At 38.4% G+C, this 23651-nt stretch overlaps 1 protein-coding gene across 1 annotated transcript; it reads left to right on the forward strand.

Annotated features, from left to right (window-relative positions):
• Positions 1-6961: 6961 nt before the first annotated feature.
• Leb3 (lebocin) lies at positions 6962-7705 on the forward strand. The gene has a single exon (NM_001126260.2). The coding sequence runs from the start codon at positions 6977-6979 to the stop codon at positions 7514-7516; it is 540 nt and encodes a 179-aa protein (NP_001119732.2). The 5' UTR covers positions 6962-6976; the 3' UTR covers positions 7517-7705.
• The last annotated feature ends 15946 nt before the right edge of the window (positions 7706-23651 follow it).

Below are 23651 nucleotides of genomic sequence, written 5' to 3' on the forward strand. Positions count from 1 at the left end.
TGAGAATGCCCTTTGATGAGACGAAGTCTCTGAGGCGTTTGTAGAGCAGACGCTCATACAGTTTGCCCAGAGACATGAGGAGGCTAATCGGGCGGTAACTCGTCGGATTATTTTTTGGTTTACCGGGTTTGTGTATGCCGATAACGTCCGCTTCTTTCCACACCGCGGGAAAGAAACAGTTCGCCATAGCGGCATTGAAAATAGATGCCAACATCACGATGAGTTGGATGGGTAGAAGTTTAATGACGCGGTTAGATATACCGTCGGAACCGGGAGCCTTGCGAGGACGTAGGTCTTTGATCAGGTCTTTAACTTCCATTGGGGTGACGGGTGGTAACGCATCCGAGGGTGGCAAGGAGGCTCTGCGTTCTACCTCACTGTCTACTAATTCTACATGAACAGGGTCCGCGGATTGAATGCTGGGCGTGCACTGGGTTTGCAATGTATCGGCCAGCAGCTCTGCTTTTTCGTCATCATCAAACGCCGCGAGTCGACCTGAGGGGCCTACGAGGGGGGGCATAGTTACAACCGTATCCGATTTGAGAGTACGAGCTAAGCGGTAGTAAGACCTTTGAGAGGGCGCGAGTCCTTCTAAGAAATCAGACCACCTGGCATCTCGGACTTCGGCGATGCGAGACTTTACGTCGCGATGTAGGGCACGCATTCGAATACGATTTTCCACGGTAGGATACCGATCGTAGGCGCGGATCGAAGCGTTCTTAGCTCTAAGGAGTTCCCTAATATCGTCGGGCAATTCGAAGCGGTGAAGGAAGTCCTCCGCTACAACTTGCTTCGATGACCTATCTAATGTCGAGGTAATGTGTGACGTTAGGATGTCTATGGCTTCAGCGGTATCCTGAAGAGACGGGGTAGAGTCCGGGCTAAACGGGAGCGATGGTGGATCACATTCAGCCAGGCTGATGCCCAGCGTGTGCCAATCCACCACAGTCCTCGTGACGGGAACGGAATCGGGAGCGCGACCGAGCTTCATAACGACGGGACGGTGGTCTGAATCTAACTCTGAAACTACTTCGATCGAGTGTAAGCGCAGAGCTACGTTTTTTAATAACGCTATGTCGAGTATATCCGGGCGATGCGCGATATTTAGCGGGTAGTGAGTCGGGGTTAGCGGAGCGAGGATATCGTAGGCGAGATCATCGACTAGCGCGTCGAGCCGTCTGCCATTAGGGGTTGTGGTGTGAGAGTTCCACCTGATGTGTTTACAATTTAGGTCGCCCGCCAGAATGACAGAGCTTCCCATGCTGAGCAGCGCCTCGATATCACTGCTTACAACGATCTTATCCGGTGGAAGATAAACGGACGCGATAACGATCGGCGCGTGTCCCGTCAGTGAGATTCCGCATACTGATGCTTCGATGTTAACGAGCGCGGGGGGATCGAGCGGGATGCAGTGCAAGGCTCTTCTGTAGTAGATGACGGTACCACCACCACGAGCAGTGAGCCTGTCGTTCCTAACCATGTTATAGTTCGCGATTTTAGGGTCGCGGCGCGCGGGCTTAAGTAGAGTCTCCTGTACTAAAAATATGTCAATTTGATGGTCACGCAAAAAATCACAAACCTGATCACGTTGATTTGCGAGACCGTATGCGTTAAAAAATCCTATCGTTACGGATAGGGGTTTCAGCCTACTTTTGTACGCCATTGATAACCGGCGGAGTGAGGGGAGGACGTACGTATTTAACGACGCGTATACGTCGGCGTATTCTTGCACAACGGTGATGAAGTGCTGTGCAGTGGAGGCGGCGCGGATGGCGTCACCTAAAGCGTTAACGCGCTCAAAGTTAATCGATTGAAAGAAGTCGATCGCTAGAGCAAGATTGTCGGACGCTGTCGGAGGGCAATTCGCGGGGGAGGGGCGTATCGCGGGGGCGGGACGAATCGCGGAGGAGGGAGTTGTAGCCGTGTTCGTGTACGGCAGCGGTTTCGCCCAGGCCGAGCCACTGGGCACCGGCGCCGGAACGAACGCTGGCTTAGCCTGCGACACAGAGGGTGCCGAGGCTTTGATGTCTGGGTGGGAAGCTCGGAGGCGGTTTTGGCGGGCGACGCGGCGATTTATTTTCGGGGCTCGGGAGCATCCGCTGTAATTTGCGGGGTGACCCTGTGTTCGACACAGGACACAGCTAGGCGGTTCCGTCGCGGTTTTTTGATCGCGAGTGCAAAGGGCCGTAGCGTGATCGCCTAGACACTTGACGCATCGGGGGCGCGCGTGACAGTTACGGGAAGAATGCCCGTACAGTTGACAGTTATGGCACTGGCTAGGAGTGCCTTTTTTATGGAGGGCTTCGACGGCGATACCGGAGAGCCTACAGACGGTCCGTATGTTAAAAATTTGCTTACCCTCGGGGGTAGGCTGGAGGGCGACTAGAACCATATTATATGGCTCCCTACCGCGGCCGGTGTGCATGCGGTGCACTGAATTTACTGGTAGGCCTTGTTCCAGAAGGTCGGCCTTGACGAGTTCGGCATCCAACTCTTTAGGGATGCCACGTTTGACAGCACGAAGTTCGCGCTCCTCCTGGAGCGTATACGTATGGAAACTTATACGCTCCTTACGGAGGTAAGAAGAGAGGGCCCTATGGTCGTCGGGTGTTTGAACCTTAATTTGAATGCCGTTCGCGAGGTTACGGGCATTCGTGAAATTAATATTTTTGGCCTTAAGGGCCAGGGAAACTCGTTCCCAGGCTGCCTTCTCTTGAAGGATTACCGGGGGAGCGGCTTGGATTTTCTTTTGTACTACCGGACGCGGCGACGGTGTAGCACGGGCAGGGGGAGCAACGGGGGTCGGTGGACGGAGGCGCGACGCGTTCGCGGCTCTGCTTACTTTGGCGGCCGCGGGAGCTTCGGCTTCCGCAGCGCGCCTCTTACCTTTTTGGACTACTGTGAATCCATCAGTCGAGGGGGCGGGGGAAAGATCGACCTCCATGTCCGACTCCGAGTCGGATGAAGAGGAGGGCGCGGGCGACCCGCAGGCGGGCGTTTTAGAGGGCGCGGGGTTGACGGTCGCGACGGAGGCCACAGACAATCGCTCGGGGGCAGAGGACGGCGCGGGCGCGATGGAGGCCGCGGATGAACGCGTGGACGCGACGTGTGCTGCGGATGAGCGCAGGGCTGGAACCGAGACCGCAGCGATCGACGCGGGAGCTTTGCTCGCGAGTATTGGGGACACGGGAGCGGCGGGCGCGACGGAGACCGCTTCTGAGTTCGCGGCGTGATTGGCCTTAAATTCTAAAAATTCGGCCGATAATGTCGGGTACTTCAGACGGAGGAATTCCGCGAACAGATCGATCGTGGACTCCATTGTAACTGTCACGTGCCCAGGGGGGGCTACCCCGGGACTTTAAACACACTCGCCTTACGGCGAGGCCCCAAAATTATAATAATCACGATTAATTACGGCACACAACCGCCCGCTTACAAACGGGCCACTAAGTTGCCGAACGAATTCCAGGAATTTAGGGGTCCGCCCGTTCACAAACGGCGGTGCGACGCAATTAGCACAGGTAGTCACTTCCGAGAAAACACTTGGACGCCAGATGTGCCACGAACCGAGGTCGGGCGATCGAACGAACAATGAGCACGTCAGCACGCGGCGAGTGCTTGGATCGGAATGGCCCAATTGGTGCTAAGGGGTTACCGAAGCCAATCGACATCTACAACGTAAATGCCGCCGCCCATCTTGAGATATGGGTTCTAACGTCTCAGTATAGTCACAACGGCTGCCCCATCCTTCAAACCGAAACGCAATACTGATTCACGATAGAAATAGGCAGGGTGGTGGTATCTATCCGTGCGGACTTACAAGAGGTCCTATCACCAGTAATTACGCAAATTATAATTTTGCGGGTTTGATTTTTATTACACGATGTTATTCCGTCACCGTGAAAGTCAATCGTGAGCATTTGTTAAGTACGTATTTCATTAGAAAAATTGGTAGTTTCCTGCGGGATTCGAACACCTTTGCATCACTTTAAACGAATATAACGGACGTCTAAATCTTTAGGCCATGACGACTTTTAAAAGTTTATGAGGATAATTTGAATCAGTTCATGAGAACATTTTTCTGTGGGGATTTTCTCAAATTGTTGAAAAATTGTAATCGATTGAGGTTACCAGGGTCACGGCTATCTATGAATGAGATGTGTATAACTTTTTTTCTGCAGTTCTGTTCTTTTTTGTTTATTTGTTATGTTTTTATAGTTCCTGTATGGAACTGGATAACAGTTGTCTCGCTGTCGGTAAGTAGCTGTTGACCAGTTCTGGTAATGTTAAAATGTTTGCCGAATGGAATAATAGTAAACAACGATTGATCATCATCTGAAACTCTTCACAATAGACATCTGCTACCAACAATACACTAACTTTCAATAAGGTAATAAATGAAACTATGCTAAAAAAAAATAACAAAACTTTTCTGTGGTAGGGAGCGGCTTGGCTCTGCCCCTGGCATTGCTGAAGTCCATGGGTGATGATAATCACTCACCATTAGGTGAGCCGTATGATCGTGTGCCTACAGGTGCAATGAAAAAAAAAACAATTTTTACTGTGGGTGAGCTTCGCTTGAAAACATGTATTCGGAAACGGTTCGGTCATATTGCATTTCAAATTTACGAGTATCGTGGTATCGACTTTTCGTCACAATTCGGTCCAACTCTTATAAATCACATGACATCTTATGCGATGTAACTTCTGGAGCTCATTTTGTAAACATATACAGAAGTCCTCAGCAAACTTACAACAACAACAAATACCAAACGCTACTTTACCATAAAAAATAATTTAGGTACACAAAAAATAAATATAAATATATTTTTTTGTTTGTATTCTGCGCTGGTTTAGCTTCAAACGTAGATACTTATATTATTTTACTTTTAAGTGCTTAATACAAATATTGTATTCGGGATTATGATCCGTAGCCCATTATTTTGATCGTGAGGTAAATACCCGTACATATCAGAGGTTAAATATATGTCTCATTTGCAAGATATCAAAGTGACCTATGATCTTCATGAACTAAAAGTGCAATGACGTAATGCACAAAATCTTCAACAATAAACATTGATTACTAATGAAACGCTTATTTATTCGCTTAATATTATACTAAAAACATAGAATTTTTGAAATTACTCAGCGCCATCTTTGATGTCCTTTGATGTAGGTACTATGTCGGAAAACTTCCTTGACTGTCCCATGTTTCATGACATCAGATAAATAGTTAGGGAAGGAATAGAGAACAAATATGCAAACATTATTTTGGCTTATAAATGTTAAATAAATTTATAAATATAGGTACATTTGTAGTAAGTGTTTATAAGGTGCTTCTATTAGATACACTTATGTATCTGCGCAGAAGCCCTATTTTTGAAAAGCTAGTAGCAATCCGTGTAAGCATTAATTGGAACGTATAATACCTACATCGCGGCAGAAATGTAGAGATAGCAAAAACAGTTTTTTTTTGACAAAAACCTGAATCTCACTCACTCACTCATTCAGAATTTAAAACTTGCATATTTACAAGTATTTACCAAATGAGAATAAAATTATTTATTTACAATGCAATCGAGACTTACACTAATGTCCACATGGCTCAATGTGAGTTGCAGCATTCACATATGTGATCACGTGATGTCTGTGGACTCCGGTAACCACTTAAATGAGTCGTAAATTTTGTTTACCTATCTGTGAAAAAAACATTTGCTTGCACAATTACATGTTCTGAACACTAGCTATCGGATCGTCTGCGTCGGTCTACTCTAGCAATGATGCTCGCTCGGTGGAATATCTACTCTTTTTTGCTTATTCCTCTATTATCTACGAGCACGACAAAACAAATTTAGTCTTTACACGAAAATAGTCTTTAAATTCACACCATCAGCACGTCTTTAAGTTTCCTAATGCTGCTCCCGTACTTACATAATTCAACACACGCTATAAACAGCAGTCGTTCCATAACAAAGCAGTATCGTAGTCTTAAGGGACCATTAGTCGTCGATTCATCATGCCCCCTGGTTCGACGGCATTCTTACTTCATCATCAGGCCAGCACAGCCCTGACAGCCCACGACTGAATCTTCAGCATTCGGAGTTTCACATCGCCGATACGGTAGCTCTGCACCACATCGACTATTCTCGGCACTGACGCAGCATTCAAGCACAATTTCGACTCACGGCAGATTTGGAGCAACACTGGAAAAACGGTAACACGATCTCCACACTCAGATGGGAGCGATGTAAGATGTAGTGATGTAGCTATCATAGAATATCTTTGAATCGCGTTAACGACATTTTAAAGGTAATCTTTGTATACGAGTTTCATACAATAACATTCGGACAGTAAGTAGATCTACAAAGAAATGATACCTCCTCGGTGGAAATCATCCCTTTGCCTATCCCAAAGCACCACAGTAGGTATACATACAGTATTTATTGTGTGTAATTATTGATTTTTTCAATTTTATTTTTCTTCATTACTGATTAATATATTGAAAGTTTTGGTCTAATTTAATAGTTCTATCTCTATTTTTATTATTGTTACCTAGTACACTGCAATGTACCTGCCGCATTTTTCTAGAATTTCCCCATGTGCAAATTGATGTACTTACCAGAACAGAGTGCTTTTATCGATAAGATCGTCCATTGTAGAAATTATCCTGCTTATTTACTAACATTCTTGTTAGGCATCAAAGTATAATCTTTCTCTCATAATTTATATGAAACATTGTAATATCTGCGTATTGATTGTATTAGGTAAGTATATGCAACAGTAATGAGGAAACAACTCATGAAAAATGTTTTGAGATGAATCTTTGTCATAATAAGCCAGGACTTCCCCTTATCAATCGTAATAATTAATATCGCTAAAGCGGAGGGAAGTACCAAGACTTTCCTCAAGACTGTGTATAAATACCGATCATTGTGATAGTTACTCACATTACCGGTGTTCAATCGATACAATCAACATGTACAAGTTTTTAGTATTCAGTTCAGTTCTGGTGCTGTTCTTTGCTCAGGCTTCGTGCCAGAGGTTCATCCAGCCGACCTACAGGCCACCGCCAACACAGCGCCCGATAACACGTACAGTGCGACAAGCTGGCCAGGAACCGCTATGGCTGTATCAAGGTGACAATGTTCCTCGTGCGCCAAGTACTGCAGACCATCCGATTCTTCCTTCGAAAATCGACGACGTGCAGCTCGATCCAAACCGAAGGTATGTTCGCAGTGTCACCAATCCAGAAAATAACGAGGCGTCCATTGAACATTCACATCATACAGTTGATACTGGACTTGACCAGCCGATCGAGAGCCACCGTAACACAAGGGACCTGCGGTTTTTGTACCCTCGAGGGAAACTGCCTGTTCCAACGCTTCCTCCGTTTAACCCCAAGCCAATATATATTGATATGGGAAACCGTTACCGACGACATGCGTCGGAGGATCAAGAAGAATTGCGGCATTATGATGAGCACTTTCTGATTCCGAGGGACATTTTCCAAGAATAGGGAAAGTTCCAGAAACAAAAGATTTCGGAGTGCGCGCCTATATTCATTGAAACGTAATTATTTATACTTACTTAATATATTTTATAGTTCTGTTTAAAAATACATAGTAATTTATAGTGGCCGTGTCAAACTCAAATAATGTAAGTACACATGTATAACATAATAATATGAAATTCAATAAATCTCAAAATATATTTAAATTGTGTTTTGTTTAGTTGCTTTGCAACAAATTTCTCTCGGCAAGTTCAAGTTATAAATGCAATCGTAAATGTGTTATAATATAATTGATATTTTTGTTTTTCTTTTCGCAAACACTATACTGTAGTGATATACTATAATATGTATGTCACACCTGCCACTGAGACGATTCTAATGACACCTCATATAATTGGAATCATTCAACATGCTTAGACTCCAGTAGTGGATGCATTCGCGAAGCAGCTGCTCTTGGGCTGTTGTTGGGTTTCCTTCGAAAGCGTTCGGAGCTTATCAGCAAATCGAACTCATACTTGCTGAGCCTAAAAAATAGGCTCAGACGGTAAAGCATGCTAAATAATTAGAAATACATACGCTCGAAAAATCTTACCCTCTTTCGGCAGTCAGGTAATTACATTGTAATAACGGTTTACTTCTCTTCAGACTGAAACACAGTAGAGATTATTATATATAGAGATATTAGATACATACACCGTACGAATAAAAAATCAGCCGCATCTCATAAAAACTTATCATAAAGATTAAGATTCATGTTTTCAACCCGTGTGCAATTTTCTCACAAACGGTCATCTTCACGACGAAATATTCAACGTCAAGTCAAGATATCGGTCTGCATTCATTCCTTTTGAATAATACATAAGGGTTAAATGGTCGAGACTGCTCTCGAGACGAAATAAAGTTCACGATATTTTTATGAAAACTTAAATTTTGCTTATTTTACCTCATTTAATCTTGCTCCTTTGTGTTCGTATTATACGAAAACTGCTTTTATTTTATTCAAGTTGATTATGAGTTTTGGAAGTTGTTGTTTTGGAACAGTTCGTAGGTCGTCAAATATTAAAGCTTTTCGATGTTATTTTAATTTTTTGCTTTATATATATGGTTATTATTTCATTTTATGTTGTTAACAAACTTCATTCTAATAATAATTATTAAGAGAAACGAAGTTTTCCGATACAGACGTCTCTTTTTCCGTTTGAAAGTTGACCTACAGTATTAGCTATGTTAAATCTACAGTGTACTTAGTAATTATTATCTTTGAAGTCGTCATGATCTAAAGCTTAAGAAGCCCGATGCTCGAATCCCGCAAGCAGCTACAAATTTTTTCAATAAAATACCTACCTACCGAACCTCACGAATGACTCCCACGCTGAAGGAATAACATCGTGTAACAAAAATCAAACCGCTAAATTTGTTTTACGAAATAATTACTGGTGGGAGGCCGCCTTTTGATCTCCAACGGGTAAGTACAACCAGCCTGCCTATTTCTTTACTAAGCGTATCGGTTTGTTGGACGTTGTACTGTAAAACTAATAATTGGAAGTCTCAATATGGGTGGCAGCATTTACGATTTCGACTTCGGCAACCACTTAACACCAGCTTAGAGTTTACGAATTCAAAATTAAAACTTTTGATACTGGGTCAGCGAAAACTACTAGTTGGCTTTGTAAAATAATTAAAATGGATACATTTTAAAATTATAAAAAGTAACAACGTAATAATAAAAGAATTAAAAAAAATATTGAATTATATTGATAAGTATTATATCAGAAACAGCGTAATTAACGGATTTACTTTTTATGATTGAAAGATTACTGGTGGCCTGGAGGCCTTTCCAGCTTCACCAGGACAGGTGGGCGAGCAAAGGCTCAGCCAGGAGGGGTGGGATTTGCTAACAACTGCCCGAGCGCCTCCGAAGGAGACCTAACAGCTCAAGAGCAATTGCTTCGCGAATTAATCTACTACCGGATCGGAATCGCGACCCACTGAGAAGATCCGGCGAAACTCAGCGGGCTGATGCATGGGTTAGGGGATTTACTATTTGGGTATCAGGTCACTTGGTAAATTAATAGATGCACTAGACAGTATTATCAAAACAATGTTTTCATTGGCTAAAAATATAACACTATATGAATAAAAATACAAACCAAAACAATTAGGACGATAAAAAACCGCAATTTATTATGCCATGTTCCAATTGAAAATAACGAAAACGCGACAAAGATTGTACTGGGAATTGTAACTCGAATTTCAGTCGAAAATACACGACGTCTCTATAATTACGACACTTATGCTTATTACATAATTATGTATGTCGTCAAGTATAGTACATGAATTCGGTTGAAAAGATTTTATCGTGATATAATTGTAGAGTTATAGTTCTTTTACTTGTGTGGTACTTTCAATTCCTTTGAAACGCCATATGTGTAGTTGTACACTTGATTCAAAAATTCAAAATGGGCAGCGCCATCTAATTTGGTTAATAAGGCAGATATTAAGGTTGTATAGCCAAATGGCATTATACTATTACAATTTTAGAAAGTTTTTCATTTTGAACGAAGAGATTTTGCACCGTATTTTTTTTTAATGAGCGATACTAGGGGCCCGGAGGTCCCAAAAAAAAATTATTCTTTTTCGTAGGCGGTCGTCATGTTGGTGGTCTAGTTCCGGTATAATTCATCACAACTCTTACCAAATGGCACCAGCATTACTGCGGATGCGAACTGCACACCATGATGGAGAAGAATGTGAATCTCCGACCAGCCTTGGTTAATTGTTTGTTCTCGCTGCTCCTATAGAAAAACGCACGACCTAATACAGCAAGACAAACGGTTTCTAAGCTACGAGAACTAGAGTTGAAAGTTTAGCGTGTTTCATAGTACTCACAAGACTTTACCGACAGACTTTTACTTTTTCCAAAGTTTGGACTTCAGGCTAAGTTTGGCAGGGAAAAAATTTAATACCTGAGTGAAAGTACCAAATGCTTTTGAAGAATTTTGTTGGTTTCCGTGCTACTGACTTCTTCAAGAAGGCCATTAAATAATTACCGCTGGCAGAGTATAAATACCAAATAGCCAAAATAATTCTACCACAATGTGTGTCGTACAGCTAGCAGACTCATGTGGCGATTTGTGAAATTTCTTTGTTCTCATTTAGTCACATTTCTTTGGTCAGGCATACCTAGTCTTGCCATAAATACTGAGACAAAGGAAAAAAAAATCTATTGCAAATAACATTTATTACTTTTACAGTGTGTTAGTTTAATACATAAATATAAAACAATTTAAAGTATAAAAAGCTTATTCGAAGTGGTCTCCATTGGCTTGCAATACAGTCCTTTAAACGTTGAGGCCAGTTATCAATAGAAGCACGCACTCTTTTCATGGGAAAAATGTTCACTGCCATTCGTACGGATTGTTTTAGGGACTCCAAATGATCATGGCGTTTAGAGCAGGCTGTACTCTCTAAAACTGACCATAAATCATAATCCAGCGGATTAAGATCGGGACTAGACGAAGGCCAGTCTTCAGCTCTGATGAAGTCCGAAACGTTCGTTTCCAACCAAGACTGCGTAGACCGAGCTTTATGACCTGGCGCCGAGTCTTGCTGGAAGGACCATTCTTGATTATTGAACATAGTGTTGTTAAGGCGCTTCACTACCTTCTGAAGAATGGTATCATAATATACTTGTGCCGATGTTTTGATACCTTTTTCACAAAAGTATGGCTCAGTCTCTCCTTCACAGCTAATACCCCACCAAACCATCACTGAAGTCGGTAAGTGCCCACGTTGCACTCTGTCGACTAATTGGGAAGCTTCCTTAGAGCTTTAAGCATAAATACGGTCATTATATTTGTTAAAATGTTGCTCAATTGTAAAAAAAATCTCATCCGTAAACAAAAAATTTCTATGACCTCCCTTTGCGTACCGCTTCAGTAGATGTTTCGATTTGACCACCCTATTCTCTTTTAAATTATCAGTTAAGAAATGACCAGTACGTCTCTTATAGGCTGCAAGTCCTCAGTCATCTTTTAAAATACGCGACATGGTTCTAGGTGCTATCTTCATCTCCCGAGATAAAATCTTTTGTTTTCGGACAGGATTTCTTCGAATTCTTTCCCTTACTGCTTTGACCACCTTTTTCGTACGAACACTACGTGGACGGCCAGATCTTTTTCTGTCACAATCAGAGGAGATCTCATTGCACCTATAAATAACCCGGTACACAAACATTTTACTAATACCTAGCGTATAGAGAGTTTTAAAAATTGCATTTGGCTCTATACCTACTTTGTGTAATGCAATTACTGCGATTCGGTTCTCTTTATCACCCCACTCCATTTTAATTTCGCAAAATATTGTACAATGTATTGGCGCCAAAATAAGAAAACTCAATGAGCAATCATATAAAAATGACAGATTCCAAATTCAAATGTAATATTTTGTTTATTTTTAATTGTAACAGTATTTATGGCCAGACTAAGTATATTAATCTTCGTCATGACACGTTTAAATTTTATAACAGTCTATTACAAAATATTTGACCAACATAATTTTTGAGTGTTACAATTTCACTCCTTACAATTTTCTTGGCACAGATTGCACAAGCGATAAAACGGGCGAAGTTAATCGCAGTTTTATCGATTCGCTGCGTTAACATGTGGTCTTTCAATAAAGAGCTACTTACCTAAGTAGCTCGCTAAAAACGCTGAGTTAAGCCGGTAGATACGTTGAATGTTCCCGAAGCGAGTTGAGAGTACCGCAAATAGCGGTCGCCTCTAAAGGCGCCAAATTTCCCGCGTAGTTAGTGGTTTTCACAGCGACAAAATGCTTAGCTTTAGCAATTCTGGAGTAGAGCCTCTGAAATTACTAGTACGCGGCTCTGTTTACTTCCGGTCGCTTTATATAAACTGAATTTGTATAGCATTATCGATTACATTCTATACATGCTTAGTTTAAATTTACCAATTGGCGTGATGTTTTGGCAATTAGGCATTGTTAGTTAAAAGTAGTGTTTAAAATTCGAAATAACAATTAACGTAAACTATTGAAGTGAAGAAAATTTACCCGTACTTCGTTTTCTTTGTAATCCTTGATTGAAACAAATCAAATGTACTGTAAATATTTGTAACTCTATATGATTTATGATTTAAATCATAAAAGAGGTTAATATGTTATACAGGTGACATAAATGGTAATTTGAATATTAGACGAAGGAACATTAGAAATATAAAAACACAGAAACTGGTGAAGCAATAGCTTTAAATGTTGTTTCTCTTTATAGAGCAACTCAGTTTGTGCTATAGTTTTACTGGGCTAAACTTTATTTTGATGTGAATAAAATAATACATTATAAAACAACATTTAAAGCTATTATTATATAATTATAGCTATAGTAATAATGAGATTAATGTGAATCATGATGAAGTGTGGACTCATGCTTTTTGTTTTATGGAGATAAAATAAGTGGAATAAAAAATGTGGACTAAACATGAAATTGTCCACATTCATTTTTTTATTACCTTTTCTGGGCACACGACATACGGTGGTAACTGGTTATTCCCTGATGGTAAGTGGTTACCGTCGCTCATGGACGTCAAAAACGTCAGGGGCACACCTAAGTCGCTGCCTATCACTGACTACTCTAAATTTCTATTCATTCTAATATTTATCCCAAGGGAAAAAAAAACCTTTAGTATTCATCAAGTACTTGAAATTATAATATCCAACTTTGAAAATAACTAATTTATAGTGTATCGAATTTATAATTTAACGCTTACAATTATTATTCAAGAAATTGAAGGCCTGTTCTGGTCCCAGACTAAACTCTCCATCGTGTAAATTAGAGATTTATATTTAAGTGGGAAAATCATTATTTTTTAGTTATAGTTTACATCTTATTTTTACAGTTTTTCACACTGGCACATTTGTTTTAAAAGAAAAAGTATGTCAATGTCAGTTATCAGTTGCCACTGAGATGTTGTGAGTGATTTTTTGAAATAAAGATTTCAGTATAAAAAATCACCAGTTTTTGGCCTACAATCCCACATATAGATTTAAGGGTCAAATATAGATTGAGTACGTTACCTTTCGATCTTTTATAGAATATTGAACATATTATACATGTAACGGTTAAGAACCTTATATTTATTAACTTAACTAATCTCACTAAATAGATCTAAAACATTGTTGTGAATAAGTTGCTGGTTTCATTTCTACACTATACCTATAGGTAGTCATAAAACATGTTAGGAACATTTTATTTTAAATAACAGTACTATAAACATAGACATAAAAATAACAACAAACTAATGAAGTACGATTAAAATATACAGATTTAGAGTCAATCCTCATGCCCATCATTTATGTAAATAATATTTATACTATTATACTACTTTTAATATTTAATAAATACTAAATATTAAAAGTAGTAAATATTTAAAAGCAGTCACACTATTTATTTGTAGAATAATTCATGACTTAAATACTAGTTCAAAAAGACGGACTTCACTGATTGAGCGAGGGCAAAAGCAGGAAGTGTACCGGATAAGACAATTTATGTAATCTAAAAACAGCGAAGCCTGTGTGGAATTGTAGTAATAAATGAAGTATAACTGAACAACGCTTGGATTTTTCGACTAAAGCCAAAATAACATAATATATACAAAACATCAAAATGAAATAGATATTTTTTTATGATTGAGGGATTACTGGTGGCCCCGAGGCCTTTCCAGTTTCACCAGGACAGGTGGGCGAGCAAAGGCCACGAGGGGTGGGATTTGCTAACAGCTACCCGAGCGCCTCCGAAGGAGACCTAACAACACAAATTATAATTTAATAAAAAGCATCAACATCTAGTTGAAAGTTAAAATGTTACGTTCAGAAAAAAACTACATCCTTGAATGGTTCATTGATTAGTTTTACGAAGATTAATTAAAGTAATAAGACACACAGAGTAGACCTTTCGCAAGACTGAGAATTGAATTTCTCATGTCACGTCCACGGTGATGTTGTTACATGTGAAACTTTTGCGAACGTTTTGGAACTTATCCTCAGAGCCGGGTATCCAATCGGTAACTTGAACAGCGTCTATTGACAATTGTAATTAGAGATAATCAGCTTAATTATTTTCAACAATGACTTCTGAATAGCATGACCAAGTTGATATTAATTAAGTGAAAACAATTAAGTTTCTCGTCATTTAGTCAACTCTCTCGTCTCGTCAACTAAAACAATAAAAACTTAGTATTGTAAAGATAGAACGATTGTCGTCATAAGAACAGTTGTAAAACTGAGAATATTAAGCTATTATATGTGTTTTTACGGGTCTCAGTAAATTGGAATAGTGTACCCAGTTAAGTCTAAAGATGAGTGCATCTAGTGGATCGTATCCAGGCAGTCATTTATGAAGCACTCTAAAGACTAACGGCGTACTAACGCAAACTTCTGTTTAGTACCCGGCTTACTGATGATGATAGAATAACTCAGAATCAAGTTTTTTTTTATTGCTTAGATGGGTGGACGAGCTCACAGTCCACCTGGTGTTAAGTGGTTACCAGAGCCCATAGATATCTACAACGTAAATGCGCTACCCACCTTGAGATATAAGTTCTAAGATCAGTATCTCAGTATAGTTACAACGGCTGCCCCGCCCTTCAAACCGAAACGCATTACTGCTTCACGGCAGAAATAGGTGGGGTGGTGGTACCTAACCGCGTGGACTCAGAAGAGGTCCTACCACCAGTAAAGATAAAGAAAGATAGAACCAAATAATATATCCATCATCATAGTCGGCTAATCTTGGCAGAACAGTCGTGGTCATGTGGAATCCTTGTGTTTTAAAGCTGTTCTTCATAATTCGCGAAATAAAGTTTGGCGCACGCAATATTGTTATAATATATTGTGAAACTAAAAATATTGTGATGTATTTTCAGCCCCAAGGGTTCTATTTTTTTTTAATTCTTATAAAGCCCTTCTGCGGTTCGCTAAGACTAAACTTAATCGCACCTTATTTAACACGATAATACTAATCCAAAAATATATAAATTTTTAAACATAAACTATTTATTTGCGAATTCTAATTACTAAGCATAGATTGAAAATGAACTTTATTTAAAACAAACAAACAAACAAACAATATACAAACCTGTAAAAAAATATTTCATGGCCCCACACGCACAGCACCTGTTACGTAATACGAAGCTTCGAATCTTTCATTATTATCAACCTATTCTAGGCGGAAGTTCAAAATGATAAGATAGGCGGTAGTGATATAATATATTTTTCGATCATGCCTTTAGATTTCATTGTACACGTTGACCAACGTTTTCGTACGAGCAGTGAGTATATAGTTTATACATATGTTTGTATGTATACATATACACAAAAAAATATTATGTATGTATGTAAATATATTATATATTGTAACTATACTATATATTATATATTCATAAAAAGTTACACTTTCATTTAAACCATGCCTCGCAAAACTGCTTAATTGACACATTATTGAAAATCCAGCCTATACGCCCTGTGACTATTGCGTAATGTATTGTAAAAAAAAATACCGATAGGTTGAAACAACTCGTGAAATATCGTACCATAAATGTACTGTACCAAAAACCTTCCTTGAATTACTAACAGCAAGTAGACAAATCTTATTAAGGGCACGCGAACCAAAAAACAGGAGAGATCTAGGTAATAATTATATAATTATTTGATTATTGATCTATTTAGCCATTTGCAATTAATTAAAAGAATGGGCTTAATTTGCTTACTTCGAGTTAATAAAGGTATTATGACTTACTTTTCTTTGGTACTTTCTAAGCTCTTTCGATCAAATTCGGAGTTTAAAATCGCATCCGAAAATAACGTTAAAAACAGCATTAAAATGCTTTTAGCGGGCAAGTTGGTCTCTAGTAGCCTAACGGGCTAATTCAGCTACCCGCGGACAGTTAGGTTTGGTAGGTGAGCTCACGGGCTCAACCTGAGAGAATTGGCTAACACTAGCACTAGCAAGAGCAATGCTTCGCAGAATCTACCATCGGATCAGAACCGCGACCCACTGTGAAGATCCGGTAAGAAAATCAGTCCGAAGTTGATTGCACCAAGCTTGTATTCAACATATTCCGGCGGATTACAATAGTGATCAAAGTCAAGCGTGAATCTACCAAAGATTGTTGTTATTTTTTTTTTTTACATATATAATTGAGAATTAAAAAAAAACTACTATTGTTTTTCGCTCCAAATAGGCAGCGCAGTATTTTTAAGCCACAAATATTTTTAGGCTTTGATCACTTAAATAAAAAAATCATAGTAACTTCTTAGGCTTTGTCGTTCATTACAAAGTGTTTATTCTGTATTAATACAATTTTGTTTCTTGCGTTAAATAAAGCCCCGCACATCAATTTTATTATTCGTTTTCATAAAGGAATTGAAAGGAATTCGTGAAATGTCGTCGAGTGGCCTTTGACATACACGTACGCGCTGTTTTATGCAAAAAGGAAATTTTCATTATATCGCAGCATTATATTATTCCACATGACAACGTTCAGAAATTAACATGAGTAATTTTATTGCCGACGACTCGTTTCATTTCCGTTGTGTTTTATTTATATAATTAATACATATAAATATGTTACTCTCGTTTAACAAACGCCTACTGGAAGTTGTAGATTCCAGACCAAAATTAGTTTAACAGTACATACTTGTATTTATTTGAGTGAACGTTACATATATAACAGGCAACGCAGTGGGATGAATATAATTTAAAAAACGTTTATTGAAATGAGTATTGAGTACTAAAATTCCATTTTATGAAAAACTGTTGCTTATGGTCCTAAGGCCTTCAGGTGGCTTCGTCAGTATTTCGTCGTTGCGATCGATTTTGGGTTTCGCGCTTCACTTCCGCTGCCACAGCACACCGCCAGGTCTATTTGGGATACTTTCTGTCCTGGGAGGTTCACTCCAGGGCTTGCCTCGAACTGTGTATAGGCTCTCTCCTGATGGCCTATCCATATCCACTTACGACGCATGATCTGCATATCGTCTAGCGTTTCCAGATATGCCTTCCACAAGCGTTCGTTCGACAGAAAATACCAAGTATTTGCCGCAAGCAGCGGTTTATCGTTAGCGGTCGCGGGTTTTTTCCCGTAGGTACGCAGTTTTTGTGTCATCTTCTAGTTCAGCGGTCGGGGAACTTTTTTAATTATTACCCCAAAATATTGTTGTGTAAGTTGGATATTACCCCATGGCGAAGAACAAAAAATAACTAATTCACTTCTTTTTTATCTTTCATATATTAAAGCCACCAAGATAATTTTGAAAAAAAAAAAATATTTTTTCGTAACGTTTCATTTCGTTTCATCGAGTTTGAAATCACAACGATTCTAAAGAAGTTTCACTTCAATATATACTTTTTACTCATTTTACCCCATTTGGGGTCATTTACCCCGGTTCCCCGACCACTGTTCTAGTTGATCTTAAGACTAACTTTGACAGTCTCCAACTGTGAATCATCCAGCTTGGCTTGCATGTCGGCGTCTTTGTGGCTAAGCAAACACAAATCCACTGTATACCTTGTCACTTGAAGTCGTTTACCTTGTGCATACATCAAAAAGTGGGTATTTTCTGTAAACATTGAAACCTGTTTTTATTTTTCGCAATCTGAGTGTCCATGTAGTATTAAATTTGAATAAGTTACGTGAATGTTGACGTAATTGTTTAATGCAACGCTCTTGTCATGAAATAAAAACGCCTTTACCTGTCTTATTACCTAACTCTATCGGGTCGTCGCGTCCCCTGAAGAGGGCGTGGGACGGGCCCGAGGAAACCTCTCTGCCTGGGCTTGTGGCCTAACTATTTAGATTTTGTTTTTATTATTAGAGGGTTTTAGGTGCATACGAACCTTGAAAGTGCATTCAGCACTGATTACACGATACTTATGAAGTTGCTACTTATCTCTCTCTCGCTCTTTCTAACCTGTAACATAATATTTTTTTCATGTGTCAACATTAATACATATTTATTTACACAAAATTTCCATTCCACGAAAACAAACATAGAATACTTGTGTGGGAATTGTATTTTACGTTTGAATGTGTTGTTAAATCACATTTGTTTCTGAAATATAAATTCAAAAGTTTTTATTGCCTTTGAAATTAACATGTACGGCTTAAGCCCTAAGGGCACATTATCCGTATATCAAATACAATTTCAGTGTTCTGTATTCAACAAATTTTATTTTGTAGTATGAATTTTTCATTTATGCATTTAATTTATATGTCGAGAATAAATTGTACGTAGTAATGTTTGAAAAAAATATATTTAAATCCAATAAACTATTATTAATTAAATGTTGTTAAATTAAAATTATTAGGAAAATCCAAAAAGAATTCATGAGATTCGTTTCAATTCATAAGATTTTTTCTCTCCATAATATGTTCAAAATCTCTAGAAACCAACATGACTCCTAGTCATTTCGGTTTTGAAATTACGATAATAGCGGGTTTTGTACTTATTTCAAATAATTAGCAGACATGTGATTTATGATTTTCTTGAAATTGTTTCATGAATATAAATCTCCGTAGACTAACTTTAAGACGCACGATATTTTCGAATTTAGTTCAAATTATAGCTGCAAACAGTAGAATGTATTAAGTACCTATGTTAAGTTTAAGAATATGTCATAACTGGTGAGTTTGTATGGCTAGGTGCCATCTATGCTACTTTTTTTTATTTTTTATTAGGTAGGTGTTAATTGGTTACTGGAGCCCATAGACATCCACAACGTAAATGCGCCACCCACCTTGAGATATAAGTTTTAAGGTCTCAGTATAGTTACAACGGCTGCCCCACCCTTCAAACCGAAACGCATTACTGCTTCACGGCAGAAATAGGCAGGGTGGTGGTACTCACCCGCGCGGACTCACAAGAGGTCCTACCACCAGTAGAAGTACTACTTTTGAAGTTGTCGTGGCCTTAAGTCTAAGACGTCATTTAAACCCCTCATTTTAGGGTTTTTTCTTGATAGCTTACGTATATTTTTTCGTGGGGTCACTTATCAGTGGAACACGTTTTAACCTTTTAGATAATTTATTTTAATACGTTCTCTCTTGACCGATGATTTATCTTTTAGTATTCTTGTCGCTCATTAAATTCCCAATATTGCTTCGAAGATATACGAGATTCAATTCAATAAAACCATTTGCGTGTCTAGACGCGTTCAGTTTCATAAACATTTTATACTAAGCACGTATTGGAATTGAGAATTGTACCGATTAATGTATAGTCTATGACCACTAAGTTTGTTAAAGTCTAATTGACCTTTCATTATATAGAAAGAAAGTTAAATTCTGTGCACAACAAAACCGTTCTAAGTCTTCTAATGGACATTGCGATAAGCGATAACTGTTCTGAGATTTGGTTCAATTAATAGTGATTGTTCAATATGGTGGGCTAATGACTTTTGTTTGCATATTCACCTTACTCGATACAAGTACACCAAGAATCTCACACATTAGACCAATGGCCCTTCTTGGAAAAAGTAGGCTCGGGTTTGCTAAATTTCAATATGAGTTAATATAAAATTCAAATTGATACACAATATAAAGATACTACGGAAAGATGATGGAGCAGTGATAGCACGCCACTGTGTTAATAGAAAATAGGTTCTGGTAGTGGAATACTACCTCAACCACGTAGTTGCGATGGCCTAAAAGATAAAACGCTTGATGAACTCGTATCGAGCGATGGGACTACCCCAGTGTTTAAATTCCTCCAGCGCGTATCCAAATATTTATAATGAAATACATTTTGTTTGGTACATTACATTTGGCTCGAAGGGCGGGACAGTCCTTAAAAATTGGGACTTCGAACTTATATCTCATTGTGGATGACCACAGAAACCTAGATGGGTATGCCTGCTCACATTTTTAAGTAGTAAATAAATAAAAGATAGTCTATCGTTTCTAGTTAGAAGAAGTGGAAGCCATGAATCACATAATTTGTATAATAGAAGCGGTGCTTTTTAATGAACGCCTTGGACATTGGCTACCCGGGTAATTTTTTTTATTGTCCTTGTAGGCAGACCAGCGTACGGCCCATCTGACGGTGAGTGGTTACCGTCGCCCATGGATTTCAGCAATGCCATCCAAGCCATCTACAACAAATATCTTAAATACGTTAAATATCTATAGGCTTAGATGAAGCGTACAAGTTAAGAATTTTTTTTATAGCTTTGTTGGTTGGACTAGCTCACGGTCCACCTGATGTTAAGTGGTTACCGGAACCCATAGACATCTACAAGGTAAATGCCGCCACCCACCTCGAGACATGAGTTGTAAGGTCTCAGTTTTAACAGTACAACGGCTGCCCCACCCTTCTAGCCAAAAATGCATTACTTCTTCACGGCAGAAATAGATGGGGTGGTGGTATCTACCCGTGCGGACTTACAAGATGTCCTGCCAAAAGGTCACCACGATCGAAGTGTCGATATATTGTTTAGCCTGTCCCCAAGATAGAGAATTGGAATGTGGTGGCATACCCATTTCTAATGACAGCTGAACAAACTATTACCATCGTTTGACCTATAACCGAAAATAAGAAGCCTAACATATAAAATCTTAATTTTCAACAACATCAATATTTTATATTGCAAATATAGAAGAACTTTTATTGGAAAAATTCTCAAGCGCAAAACCTTCAATACTTCAGTTTGAAAGCTAGTTATATTTTATTTTAAACGTGCCTGTTGTCGATCTTTCATAGTTCAATAAGAATTTGCATAGTAATACGTATTGGGAATATAAAACTTTCTGTAAATATTGTCCGCGGCGAAAGGTGGTTTGTTTATATGTTATTACTTTTCTTTATCGTACATTTTTTATGATCTTATATGGAACTTGATCGGTTTTGTGGAGCTTCTACATTTTTCCTTGATAGATACCATTAATATTATAATTGTTGATTTCGTTCGCTTCGCTTCGAATATGATGTTTTAATAAAGTATGTTTGTTTTCATACTTTGTAAGAACTGAAGGGAACATCTAATCTAAGGATTGATCTTCAAATTTCAATAATTTGCAATTATTTGGGAATCTACCGGTATTTCCAACCGAGCGTTAAGATAATATATATCATATATTATCATAGAATACACGACGGGTTAATGTGTGAAATTTTTCCGGTTGGACCGGTTACTGGTGGTAGGACCTCTCGTGAGTCCGCACGGGTACCACCACCCTGCCTATTTAAAAAATAGTTAAAACAAAAATCAAACAAGTTTCCACCATCAAAATCACATACAAGTAGAAAGTGAACAAAAGAAAAAAAAGAGAAATTTATAAATTTAAGTTTAAATTCAAAAAATTACAATAATTTAATTACTACACAGTATGAGTACTATACTAAGCTAAGACAACAGAACGTGCCATCTTGTGAGGTTAATGATATATCAGTCGAATCATATATAAGCTATCGAATCATATTTAAGATATTTCTTTCAAATAAAATCTTAGTATCCAAGATTCGATATCTAAGAGTCGCATCTACGGGTGTAGATTAATTTTCCATACGTCTTTAGAAGTCATAACACTTCACGGGCTGCATCATGATAATATTGCACAGCGTTCTACTTTACACATGCACACTAGGTTTATCAGAACCTAGAAAATATGTCGATATATGACTTGGCTTTCAAATATCGTTTTATTTCTTCATAAGCGATACTGTCTACGTGAATGAATTCTGTGAACGTTTCATGAATAAAATCATACATTTGTATCATTTTTTTTAATATAATGAATCTATATTTATAAAAACTCGATTTTTTTGTTTTTCATAAGAGTTTTAACATAATTGAGGCGACAACTATGTCGTGCTTAAATAATTTGAAGAAGAATACTGCATGAAGCGAGTTATTAGATAAAAAATGATGTTTTTATTTTCAATTAAGTACTTTATAGGGCTGATTTTTTTATCGTTCGCGATTGGTACACGAGCTCAATAGCTTGCTGGATTACGTTATGCTGGTGGTGGTGGGGCGAGCGAGAGAGAACGCACTTGTCATTCTGCACCAAATTGACATTGCGGATACCAGTCCAAAATGCTTCCTCCGACGCCAATACAGAAAAATTTGTATGTTCGCATATATGTAACAGATTCATAAAAAATATAGTGGCTCTAACCTGTTCTTCAAGTATGGAGGAACTTTTTATGATTTTAATATTATGATCTTACTTTATCGTAATCATAAAGACTACTCTCTTAGCATGCTCTTGTAAAACTTAGTTATATTAAACTCCGGGCAGGATTAATTAACCTAGCATTCACAATAGCCGCGCTCAATAGTGTAAAAAGAGTGCAAATCACATACATTCTCACACAACGGTCCTTGTTTTCAACTCGGCGTGCAGTTAATTAAGGCCTGGCATGGTTTTAAAACATAACATTTTTCACATTTCCAGACTTATGCTAACAAAGGTTTGTTTAAGACTTTTTATGGCACATCAAATTAAGTCATTCTATTATTATAAATAATTAAAACTAGGAGAATATTTTGTACTTTTGAATGTGGCATCGTATTGATTTTTAAATCCAATAATCTTTTACTTTCTATTTAAAAAGGTAAAAAAGCTATCTCGAGCAGTTTTAGATTTTTGATCTGTAGTTTTTATCTTTTTATAGTTTTTATAGCTTTCACATTGAATCTATTTATTTATTTATTTATTTAAGGATTACCGACAGGGTTTACAGTAAGACATAAAAGAACATTGACATGTTTAGAGCAATTGATAACTGCAACTCTAATTATAGGCAATCACAGCATGCTAATGTAATATATACATATTAATAGAGATTTTACAATACTATAAATAATAATAAAAAATTAAAAACAGAAAGACAACAAGGACAGTAATACCCGAGTACTCAGACCAAGGCCGAGGCTGAGGTTCAACAACAACTTTTTATAATTTTGTTCTTAAATAAAAAAGTATCATAGTTGATTTAGAATGTCTACAAATTTCAAGTTTGAAACATTTTCAAACTGATTAATGAAACACTCTAATGAAAACTTATGCTATGGAAAATTGAGCCCAATCAATTGGTTCGGAAAATTGACTCGTTAGTCGTGTCTGCT

The sequence above is a fragment of the Bombyx mori genome, chromosome 10, assembly GCF_030269925.1.
Source record: "Bombyx mori chromosome 10, ASM3026992v2".
Lineage (NCBI taxonomy): Eukaryota > Metazoa > Arthropoda > Insecta > Lepidoptera > Bombycidae > Bombyx > Bombyx mori.

Coding starts and splice junctions, on each gene's coding strand:
- Leb3 (NM_001126260.2), top strand. CDS start 6,977: ATGTACAAGTTTTTAGTATTCAGTTCAGTTCTGGTGCTGTTCTTTGCT.